The 12,680-nt window shown below is 39.5% G+C and overlaps 1 protein-coding gene across 1 annotated transcript in view; it reads right to left on the reverse strand.

Annotated features, from left to right (window-relative positions):
- gabbr2 (gamma-aminobutyric acid (GABA) B receptor, 2) overlaps window positions 1-12,680 on the reverse strand; it is a 246,884-nt gene that overhangs the window by 4,484 nt on the left and 229,720 nt on the right. Inside the window, exons 15-18 of the mRNA XM_074686458.1 lie at window positions 12,436-12,660; window positions 12,101-12,283; window positions 9,815-9,944; window positions 1,985-2,102 (exon numbers count right to left, since the gene is read on the reverse strand). Of these exons, the coding sequence (XP_074542559.1) occupies window positions 1,985-2,102; window positions 9,815-9,944; window positions 12,101-12,283; window positions 12,436-12,660 (656 nt within the window). The remainder of the gene's footprint in view (window positions 1-1,984; window positions 2,103-9,814; window positions 9,945-12,100; window positions 12,284-12,435; window positions 12,661-12,680) is intronic.

A 12,680-nucleotide genomic window follows, 5' to 3' on the forward strand; every position in this document is an offset into this window, starting at 1 on the left:
CTTTGCAAAACAATACAAGACAAGGTCACCATAATTTCTGACAGATTTAAAAGTACGATCCAGATCCTGGCAATATTCTGGATACTAAGATCCAGAATATGAAATATGTACTGGGTCATCATAATTCTAAACACTGTCAGGTAACAAATAATCGTACAAACCTACAACTAACACCAAATTGTAGCAGACAGTCTCTGAGTGCTTTTCTAGTTTAGCCTGTCCTTTTTCTGTCTGACAGTTAGGCTCTTGTGTCCACCATCAAAACAAAATTATTTAAAGAAATCACTTAGAAACTCCTCACAGCCCCATTAACTTCAGCTCCAACTCCAACTCCACAGGTCTGGTAATCTAGTAATTTAACAGGATTGTTGCTTTTTTTTTTTTTGTTATTTTGTACAAGTTCTATTGGAAATTTTCAGCTTGAGTTAATTTCAGCGCCCCCTGTGGACAAAGTGGAACGTCAGATCTTTTGTTCTGTACATGTGTGTTTTGACCAAGAAACTCATCTTTAAATATAAATTAACTTTAGAGAAATTATTCCTCTTCTGTCTGTTTCACTGCCAATTAAAATGTCCTTGCAGGAGCTTCATCAAACTTTTGATTAATTCACAACTCGGCTTCACGGATCAAGCTAAAAAAAAGTCAAAGGAAGTTTGGATCACAACAAAGAAAGCCCCCTGAAATTTTTCTTATTGTTTTCTTTTATTCTTTGGCACCCTTGTTCTCTTCCTTCCCCCCTCCTCGCTAAACTGCTGATCCACCATGCCTCCCAGCTTCTGGGATCATCCTACAAAAAGAACATTTCATGCTTCTGCCTGCTGTGACAGTTTGCACCCTACCTCGCCAGTACTTGCGCCACTTCCAGCCATTTGCAAGTAAATTACATAACCAAATGCCAGTTATGTAAAAAAATTAAGAAGCGGGAAAATTCAGGTTTATTCAGTGGGAGACCCAGAAAATGCATCTACTAGGTGAAGCCAGCTGTCCTCATCTGTTGTTGCTATGATGGTAACACAGTTTCCATTCAGTCTGCTGTAATTTCTTTGTGATCAGATTTGACAGACAGCGTCCGTAATAACAACATGCTCCTGGACCTCATCATGTCATAAACCATCCGCCTTTACCTTTTCTCTTTTATTTGTCTCTTCTTTATCTCCTCAGTCTCTGCCTCTTCATCTCTCCTCCCTCCATGTGATCAAACATTCATGCAGCATGGGAATAGCTCCGAGTGTTCCTTTACTTCTGTTCTCCTCCCTGTCTATTTTCAGAGCTGCTTCCCAATGCGAGCTGTAAATCACTGGTTACATAAGCCTCTGTGAGTCTCTTACCTCCTTCTTTCTCTCCTGCGCTTCCTCCTCCTTATCTCCTGCCTCTCTTTCCTATCTGAACACCCTTTTTCTCTTAGTCTATACTTCTCCCTCTGTAACTGCCCCCTTTTGAATATTTCACCCCCTCGTCTGCTGCCCCTCACTTCTCCATCCCTGTGCGCTGTACATTTTTCTCCTGGTTATGGTTAAATGACTTTGAGAGGGAGATCTCTCAATGATGTATGAGGTGTCCCCCCCCCATTGATGAAGTCATCATCCTTCAGCTTTGCAGCCTCATGCATAGTGGATGTGTATCTGCAGACGTAGCATGATTGTGTTGATGGGATGAGGGACAACAAATCGACAAGCGTCATGTCTAAATGTGCACTCTGTACCTGCGTGTGTTGGTGTTTGAAGTGCACCTCTTGCTCTGGTGGTGAGAGACTACACATGCACTCTACACGGTTTAAATGTATGTCGCTGTGCGTGGGAGAGAAAAGTGCAGGGCTGCTCAATTCTTTCACAGAGCTGCTGTTGCCAGAGCAACCGTCTGAGAGCTGCTGGTGGTTGCGATACATGTGACGTGTAGTCTGATGAGAAAGCTGACAAGACAGACGTAAGGGAGGGCAGGAAGAAAGAGGCTGGGGTAGAGGTGCTAAAGAAATGGGAGTTCTCACTGTTCAGGCGAGTTGATATCCTCTAGGGGACCTCTGTTTATTCTGGAAGGATCCATGGAGCCCCACTGCGCCTGGGGCTTCTGCTCCAGATGGTTCTTTAGTATCGACTTCTCCCCGTCTGTATTGGAAACACATAAGAATCATAAACATACGATGGACTCTGTTAGATGGCCTACCACAGCGATTAAGATGTGACACAAAAGGGAAGTTTCAGATCAGCCTTCCTGAGTCTGAATCCACATCTGTTTCTTCAGCTGCTCGTAAAGACAGAGTGTTTGTGAGCGGGAACAGAACTCCATTTTCAGACTGTTAGTATAATCACAAGGATTTAAAAAAGCAGTAAAAATAAACACACATGAGTGTAAATGAGTCACACTTGGCTTATATTAGATTTACATTTTGCAGTCTGACAGATGATGCTACCAGATTTCAACGACTTCATGGGAGAAGAGCCTCGATTTTACAATGAGATGTGAAGTCAGGAAGGAGTGCATCGAGGTAAACTGGCACTTGGCAAATAAAAAAAACAGACTAAGGATTGATTTGGGCCCATTGCTATGGTGGCCGGAAGGTGTCAGACGATTTGCAAAAGCTACAACACAACAGAAGTCAAAAGAGGTCAGTCATCCCACTGGACACAGAAAAATTGCAAGTAAAGTGTAGAGTTCATTTTTTAACTTCAGCTTTGATAAATAAAACTTTGTAGGGGGGTATCCTTCATAGTACTTGTATTTCTTGATTCACTGATAATAATGTGCCATCTATTTTTTTGCTTTAAGAAGCAATCATGTCATTATGTTAGCATTATAGCTATATTTGTCATAGCTGAAGTTAAAAGAGAGCAAACATTTACTCACTTTTCTGTGTCTGTTGGGTGTTTGTGTTGTGGCTTTTACAAATTGATCTGACACTTACCGGCTACTGTATGTTACTGCTTAACTTTCAACTTAAGACAAATTAATTCAAAATAAACAGTTTAAAGAGGAAAGATTTTATTTAAATATTATTTGTTATATGTTTTGTTATTGACTGCAAGAGTAAGAGCAGGCTTTCATAGCCAAAGCTTTAAGTTGATTAAAAGGACTTCATTGCCCAGAATGCACCTTGATGCAAACAGGAAGTTGAGCAAAATAGGTTTAGTGCAGATGATAACTTTCTAGTTCTGAAAGAGTTAAGGTGAAGTTTTCACACAGTAAAACAAGAGTTCTGTCTTTAAACCTGAACTCAAGCCTCTTTTCATTCTGAACATAGATAAGAAGATTCTATATGAGGTGCAGTCATAGTCATAGCAGAGATCTTACAAAGGGTCAGTGATATCTGTCAAATGATTTGAAGTCTTTTGGTTTCCTTTCTCGTGGTGACAGGTTTTATAACTTCATAACACATTTTAGTTTGGATAAATTCACACAGCAGAGACAGAAACAAAGTGAAAGTAAGGTTGGAAGTCATTACGAATAAAAACAAATAGTGCTTATTCAGGGAGTCCCAGGATGATCCCTGTATGCTCAGGGATGTTGCAGCGAGAGGCAGGTGTTAAAGTTGAAACAGAAAAGAGACAGCAGTAGATCATTACTGTTTAGAAATCTCCACCTGAAGAGTAAAGAGGTTTCCCTCATTTGTTCCAGATTCCTCTGAACTTGCCGACCTGGTTCCCTGAACACAGCACTGCATGCCCTGATTGGACACCTGAGCTCGCTGAACCCCTTTGAAGCAGACTGAGTGTGTTTGCACTGGGAAAAAGCCTTACCTTGTAGCTTTCAGAGCTGTGTTAAGAGCACAGACACAAGTACTTCAACACTTCTCATGGATTCAGAGTCTGTGCCACAAAAAAGGCTGTAGAGGAACCACAGCCGGGCCTGACTAAGAATTTAATTGGAGCTTGCATATTACAAAGACTGACTTTAGCGTTTCTTTCAAACACAACTTAAGTTTAGAAAATTAAAAGGAAATTATTAGCTCTAAGAGGCTTCTTACTTAACCTTGATCAACAATGAATTGTTTGTCTACATCTAAGCCAGTGGTCCTGGATTTCCCTTTGCCTTTTGTAAAAAGTTTCTAATTTGAATCATTATGATACATTACAGTCTGTGTAAAAGCCAGTCAAAGTTTTCTGAAATGAACTCCAGCCATATCCTTAATTACAAAACAAAGGTTGGAAATATCTGACATCTAAATACACTTTAAGAAACTTAAAAATGACATATTCAAACAGCAAAAACTGCAAATGAAGGCCATGAAGTTTTAGATGAAACTATGGATATCTATATTGTGTCTATAATAGAGATAGACCAATTATCAGTCAGCCGATTATCAGCGCCGATGTTTGGCATTTTGAAGTGTATTGGCATCGGCCCTTTTTTTTAGATACGGCAGTTGATAGGAAGATTTGCAAAAGTTTTCTTACTCTAGAAAACTTTAGGGAGCTACTTATTATTTTAAGTTTTTATTTAACTTTGTAAGACCTTCAAACTCTTTAATAAACATAACGCAAGGCAAGGCAAGGCAAGTTTATTTGTAGAGCACAATTCATTCACAATGCATTTCAAAGTGCTTTACAGCTAAAATAAAATAAAATCACAATAGGCAAAATAAAATCATACCATAAAAGATATGCTTAAAGGTATTAAATGAAGTTAATTGAAGAGTTCAAATTAAGTTAAGTGTTGGAGTTTGTATTATTTAACCTCTTCATGCAAATATTTTCACTTTTACTGTACATGAATATCAGCTCCAAATATCGGTTATTGGCCTTCTTGACTACTAATTATCAGTATCAACCCTGAAAAAAACACATCAGTATATCTCTTGTCTATAAAGCAATATTTAACAATCAGAGGTCCAGTTCTCCAGTTACTGTTCATTGCACATTTTCTTAGAACTCATTCAATATTCAAGACTAATGATTCAATAATTTTGAGATCAGGCTGCTCAGATTATTTGACACATTCAAAGATACTCAGAAAAAAGGTGATTTCACAATGAGTGGAAATTCCAATGTAAGCATTAGTGGATCCATTACTTCTGAAGAGGTCAGGGGTTGAGGAGTTTTTAAAGAAACATCTGGACAAACTGTCAGAAAGAAGATTCACCACTGCAGCACAGCAGAGGAAAACCAAACAGACTTTAACATCATATGAAACACTCCTAGTGCTGTTAATTAACAATCTCTGACTTTCAGCCTAAAGTCAGGTCTCAGAGGCCGGTGTGTCAGAAAACCACACCTCATCTGTCATCCTCTGGTGTTCTCCATGTGCTGGTGCATATTCATGAGGACAGCCGGAGAGAGATCAACACTCACCATGTGAGTGAGCGTAATCGCTTCTGACACGACGCTCTACTCTTATAACAGTATCTCATTCACACCCCCCAACACATTAAGACCGCGCTTTTCTGAATGCTGATGACCACAGGAAGGAGCTGGCAAAGATGTTGATGAAGATGATGACGATGATGACCGCAAAGTGGAGGCAGATTGATGTTGGGAAGAGTTTATAAGCTGCTGATCTTAATGGAGATTTAACGATCTGTGATTTTATTGCATAACGTGTGTCAGACTGATGTTTGTCAGCAGCATTTATAATTTTTAGTCTGCCTCATTTATACTTTTATCTGTTTTCAGTATCGTTATCATTTACCTCATTTATCCAGAGCCTCAAACACATCTCTGCATTCAAAAAGTAGTAAAGTCAGACTTTCTGATGATGAAATACAAGAACGTTCAGGTTTATTTTATGCAAAAAAAAATGTTAACCAGGCTTAAATTATTTATAGATGACGGATACAAATTATGAATCACATTTTTATTTGTTTTACAAAATAATACCTTTCTCTGAATAATTTCAAAAAGAAGCATCAGCTATATTTGTCTGTGAGCTCTGCTGACAGCCTAACAGTAATGAAGACAGTGCTTAAAGAGCAGCAGTCTGAGATAGATTTATTTTTATGATCCTTCACTATTTAAATTTTACTTTCACTAAAGAGAGCCTGGTGTCAGCTGCCAGCTGCTGGCAGTTCCTCACCAAGATGTTCCTCATAAAATGAAAAATATGAGGACGTATTTTCTTAAGCTTTGCCATATTTGGAGGGAAATTTGACACAGTCAAGAATCTCTTTCACAACATACTACATCCTACCTTTTTCTATCTGTTTCCATAAAAAGAAAACACCCAGTAGCTCCATCAACTGATTGTGCCACAGACACAGACACGTGTTGTAATGTTAATCTTCAAATGTCAAAGCAGCTTTTAAGGTTGTTTAGAGTATGAAGCTTTATAGTTTAACTGTTTGTAAATGTTTCTGGGATAAAAAAAAAATGTTAATCACACTTCAGCCATACTGTAAATTGTAAAAAAAAAGCTGCTGTTATATAAATTAAATTACAATTCCTTTAAAGGCAGATAATACACGGACTACCATCGGAGGGAAAGTGTCCCTTGGGTGTAGTGTCCCTTAGGTGCAGTGTTGGGAATAAAATAATGGCATTACTTTTTCCAGTAACAGGTAATCTAATCAATTACTGTTTCAAATGTTATAACACCGCAATCATTACTGGCAGTGAAATGAGGCGCGGTACCATGCATCCCAACTGTCTCACTCAGCCAGACACAAGAGAGGAGCTGCAAATCAAAATGTGGTTTTCCTTCTTTAAGTAAACGTTGACACGTTTTTTAATAAAGAGCTGATGCAAAAGTAAACTTATCCACAACAAACATTACACAGCTACCTGTGTGTGTCTGTGTAACCTGCAGTCAGAGAGGATCTCCTGCAGCGTCTTTGGATCAAACCAACTACAGAGAGAGGGGTGAATGCTTTTTGAGGTTTGAATGTACGGCACAAGTATCCGACTTGTTTTGACTTTAAAAATCTTAAGAAATGACAGGACCAGACGTAAAAATAAGGGCGTAATCTGGAGAAATTACAAGTTGGGAGTGGAGCAGAAGACAGGGTTAAGTGGGAGAATCCCTCCTGAATTGGGAGTGTTGGCAGATCTATCTCACCTGGCTCGCTCTGCCAGACACAGGACAGGTGCTGCAAATTTTATTTGCGTGAGTCCGGAGAGGTCTGTTGGGTTAAAACTGGCATTTTCAGGATGGAAGTTTAGGCACTACATTAACGCCATGGATGTAAAAGGCAAGAACATACATGTGAACATTATGAGCCAGAGCAAAACCTGCTTGAAACTGAAGGTTTTTAAAAAGAAAAAAAAAGGCAAAAAAAGGCGCCGCCCTGTTGGCTATGGCTGCCTTTTGCAGCAGCTCTCTTTTCTTTGTTTCATCACTCTCTTCTTTGTTTTTTGTAATTTTCTTCATCTCTTTTTTCGTAATCTTTGTATTTGGAGTGGATCATTACTTTGTATTGCTCATTTGTTGGTCATGAACACCAAACTTTTTGTGGCTTCAGTGATATTTTTACTACTTTTTCTTCTGTGTTTGTCTGGAGATCCTACATGTAACCATGGCTGCATTGTTTACATGTGAACTCAGCTGTTAGCAGCCTGTAGCATGTCAATGCTAACTGGTGTAAGGCCTGATGTCTTCCCACAAGGTGAGGAGAAGGGGGTGAGGACGACGTGCCGGTTTTCAGGTGTGAGCTAAGAAGTGACCACATGGACCTGTCCTTCCATCCATCGTTATTGGGAATGTAAGATCTATCTCCATAAGATGGACGAGCTAGCTGTGCTAATCCAGCAACAGAGGGAATACCAGAGGGCAGAGTAGCGTCATGCTATTCACAGACATGGCTAAAGGAGCTAACATCAGACACCAACACCACATTGGAAGAGCTTCACCTGCTGTGAGCAGACAGGATACAGGAGACAGAGACTGAACAGACTGCTGAAGAAGCTCAGTCCTGGACCCTGTGGAGGTGGAGGCTGACTGAACTGGAGAATGATGGACAAGCTGTCATCATTTATTTTCTTATGGACCTTTTTGCACTTTCTATACACTTTCTTACTTTTGTTTTCTTGTATGCTGCTGTGACTTCAATTTCGTCATACTTGTTACAATGACAATAAAGTTCTATTCTATTCCATTCTAAAAGTCACACAAGAATTGCTTTCCCTATTAACAAATTATATTGATGAAGGAGTAATTAGTCACTGATCAGTCACTAATTCAATTACTTTTTGGGAAAGTAACAAGTTACTAAAACTAATTACTTTTTTAAAGTAATTTGCCCAACACTGGATAGGTGAGTGTAATGTTTAAGGTAAAAAAAAGAAGACTGGCGAGCAGAAGGAAACAGGGACACACAAAAAAGAAGGATTAGACTCATTGCTTTAAGAACGTACCCTCTAAATGCTTTCTGTTTGTTGTATAACTGTTAACTTTCACAGATGAGGAACTCCTCAAACACTTCCAGCTCACTTTACTCCCAATCTGCAGAGCCAGCGCAGCTGTTTTACTCCCTTACCTTCTTCAAATCAGACAGAACCATTAGACATCCCCCCACTGAGAGCAACTCTGAGCTGGGACTGTGCATCAGACGTGCTGAATATGGCTGCTGTATATCCCAATCACCCTGTGTCTGTTCAGATGGAGCCTGATGCAAAGTGATGCTGCTGAGGTGGAACTGTTCAATGATTTAATTTTGAGGGTCTCCACATCATAATGTTGAAGATGTAGTTGTATTGATTTGCCTGTAGCATTTATGAAGTGTATTTGCACACAGAAGTCAAAGACAAATTTCTACTTTTTGCCAAAAGTGGAAATCAATCAAGTTATCTTTCTGCTTGTGTTACTGGATGTATAATGAAAGGGTAAATGGTAAAAGACTCTCCCCTGGGAAGGAGATGAATTAAATGCACTTTTTTATTCTAACATATAATTTGTCTCTATTTTTTCCTTCTTCCATCGTTTCTCACTCCCTTTATAAATTAGACTTCAGCCAGCACAAAACACCAATAAATTATTTTCAACTCAAGTCTTGATCCACTTTGAGTCTAACTCTGAAGGTGTGAGCTTTAACAGGAGCCTTCTAAAGTGTGACTACAGTAAGTGTTAAACTTGCTAAACAGCAGTGAAGCATGCAGGTACCACTGCTAATCTTATGACTCATTCTCAAAGACGTCACAGACTGGCTGTCAGACAGATTGCTCTTGGTTCCCTTCCTCCCCTGCAGCTGACGAGAGCAGTGAAAAAAGCATCAAGTTATACCGTCAATCTGCTGCTCTGAGATGCAGCATGAGAGTCCTTTGCAACGGCTGCTAAACATGCAAACCTGACACACGATTAGTGAGGAGGTAAAACTCAGTAATGCCATTTTTTGAGAAAAAACTCTGAGTTGTGATGAACTCCCTGGACTACTCACTAAAGATGAGTCAAACTAAATTACAACGTTACAACACTTGGTTTTTATAATTTTAATGTTGGCTTGCTGCTGCAACTTACTCTACAGCCACCGGCAGAGGGACTGAGCAGAAACAAACAGTGACTGAGAAAGAAATGATGAGCTGTGTGGGATTTAACATGGATCATATTCACTGAACTGGAGAGCAGAAACACTTTTTTGGCTGTTGTCTTAAAACATTTTCTTACTAGCACTTTGACTAAAAAAAAAAAACTTTCTGGTCATTTTTTTCTACATAATTTTCTCATTTTTCAGATAAATGAGTTTGCAAAAAATAAAAAATATAAATAAATAAAATAACGTAAACAAATAGATAAAAAGATAAATAAATAAATAAATAAATGAAAAACCTAGTTTGCAGTGATTACTACTTAAGCCTTTTTATGTAACAAATTTCACAAGTGCTGAAAGCCACTAATAGCTCTGGTTACACAGGTTGTGGGTAAAGAGTGATGTAAGCCAATAAAGCAAACGTCTCACCTTTGCCATCTGTGAAGTTGCGTATGCTGAGGATGTTGTTGGCGTCTGGGTAATGGTTTTGTTTGATGTAGGGGGTTTTCTCCGGGGTGTCCTGCAGCTGCATGGTCACTTCCTCCAACTCCTTGTCCAACTTTTCAAAAGAAAAGCAAAACAAAACAAAACAAAGCATGGGTATAAAGTTACAACGCTTGATGTCCATACTTAATGTGCGCAGTTTTAGAAATTGCTGCATATTTGTTTTTGAGGAAATCCTTGAACATTTCTGTAAACTTCACAAAACAGTCTGTTCTAAAAATGGCACAAAGTCTTTAAAAGACTCAGTGAAACAATGAGCTTGTCCCATACAGATCTCCTTATCAGTTTATTTCATTTTTGTCAAGTTATTTGTTGTGCTTTCATGCCTTTAATCAGAGAGGAGAAGACAGTGTATAAAACAGGAAACAGGGAAAGAGCAGGGAGTGAAATGTGGGAAGAGGCCACAGGCTGGATTCAAACCCAGCCCGCCTGCGCGAGGGCAAACCTCATGGAGCGCAACTGAGACCACTAGACCATCTGCACTCCTCCTTTTGGGTTTATGACACATTAGAGGAGCAGCTCTGCCCCCTCCAGGTCTTAAGAGGTCCTGTCAATCAGAGGGAAGGGGGTTTGTGGGGCAAGGGGCCTTAAAGAGACAGCAGCTAAAAAGAAGCAGACAGAGGCTGAAATAAGGGTTCTCCAAAAAAACAGGGTGAGGAAAAATATGATTTTTTTTTTTAGTAACCTAAAGCTACTCAGAGGGACACAATATCGTCTTTTAAAGTTTTTGTATATTTTAAGGTTAACAGACTACTCAGGATCTGTTTGCTGGAATGGATAACCAGCTGTGATGAGACTTCCTGATGTTGAAAATGATGTATAAAAGATGAAAAGCATTTCTTTTGTTTGAGGATTTCAAGGAACAAACTTGATCCCATTATGCTCTGCAGTTTTATAGTTCTACAGTTTCACTAAGCAGACACTTATGTCCAAAGTGACGTATAACTAGGGATGCACGATGCATGCATTATCGGCACAATATCGGTATCAGCTGATAAAAGCTTAAAAACACGTTTATCGGTATCGGCAGATATGAAAATTTCTGCCGATAAACACAGCCGATAAGGTGCTATTCAGTTAGGATTATTATTATTTTCCATCTGAAAAATAAGCTAAATTATCGGTATCGGTATCAGTATCGGTATCGGCCAAAAGGGGTTTGCGATATATCGGCATATCAGCAAAAATCCAATATCGTGCATCCCTAAGTATAACACAAGCAAAAATTTTGACACAAGGGAAATCCTTAGATCGTGTGGCAAAGTGCTTCAAGTTATTTGGCTGCTGGTGCTGCCATTAAGTGCAAGAAGAATTTTTTTCCCATATAGAACAATGTAAATTATTTTGCTTGAAAGGAATAATAACAGAGTAATTCTGACCACATCCTGTCCTAAGATTTTATGGCCTTTACTCAACCCATGCAGCAACCTTTCCCTAAGATTTATGGAAACCAGGCACAAAGGTTTCATGATACACGTTGTATATTATGTCGGGGTCAGAGGGGGTGGAGCCAACCCCAGCACACAAAAGGCAAACCTGGGCATTTAATCACACCACGAGACAAACAGCCATTCACACAATTATGAACACCTGCAGGCAATTTAGAGTCATAAATCAACCCATTGAGCATGTTCTTGGACAGGTGGGAGGGTGTTAAAGTACCTGGTGGGAGCCCACAAAAGCACTAAATGACATAAATACAGTCAGGGACACAAATGGCAAAGAAAAGCATTACACCCTTAGTATGAGGAAAGATTCGTGACTAAATTATTTACACGCGTTTTGCAGATCCACAAATATACTCACTATTTCCATGTTTTTTGATTCTGTGTGTGCATTTATAACGACTTATCGTTTAAATCTTCAGACTCCCAGTAAACTGATATGCAGTCACGAACAGAAACAGCATCACTGCCAACAATTCACAAGCAGGACTGAAGATTTACAAATGGTCAGTCATGAATCACGATAAATGCACACACAGAATTAAAACACGTGTAAATGGTGGATATATTTGTGGATCTGCAAAACATGTAAACACATCAGTGATAAATCACTCCTCATACTAAGGATATGATGCTTTTCTGTGCCCTTTGTGTCCCTGTCTGTATTTATGTTATCAAGTGCTAAGCTTTGTGACCTTTTGTAGAATGCATATTAGTGAAAAAACATTTCTTCGTCTTAAATAATCTGTGTAAATATATGTCAGACCTCTGTTATTCTCATACGGAGTCGATGGTTATCAGTTTGGAGCCCGTCCAGTCGTGAAGTGTTGGCCTGGTTGACGCTGGTGACTGATGTGGATGTCTTTGAGTCTTCCTTCTTCTGGTTCTGGGTGAACTTTAACCTCCGGTTCTGTGTGGCTGCATCTGGGTTGGTTCTCATGGTGATAAACTGAAAGAGAGGTCAGGACATTATCAATGTTATCCCAGGATTTTTGAGAATTCAGGTGTGCAAATGTACTCACAGTAAAGTACTTAAGTCTAAACAAAGCTGATCTATCAGGGACTGGTGTATATGCTCTGCTCCTTGAAATAGAAACTGACCTTAGGAACAAAGACCAGGCACAGCGTGATGGTGCTGCAGAAGATGATCACCAGAGCTACAATGCAGAACTGGACATTAGGTTGGTCTCTGGTCAGGAAAGACACAGCAGCTCCGATGATGCACATGATCCCCACGTTGTAAACACTCATCCCGATGTATTTGCTATCATTGAGAGCAGGGATGCTCACGTTTCTTGTCTCCCATGCCAGGAAACACCCAAACAACTACGAGAGAACAGACAGGA

This window comes from Halichoeres trimaculatus, unplaced genomic scaffold (assembly GCF_033239565.1).
Source record: "Halichoeres trimaculatus isolate MK-OKI-2021-1 unplaced genomic scaffold, fHalTri1.1 fHalTri1_scaffold_14, whole genome shotgun sequence".
Lineage (NCBI taxonomy): Eukaryota > Metazoa > Chordata > Actinopteri > Labriformes > Labridae > Halichoeres > Halichoeres trimaculatus.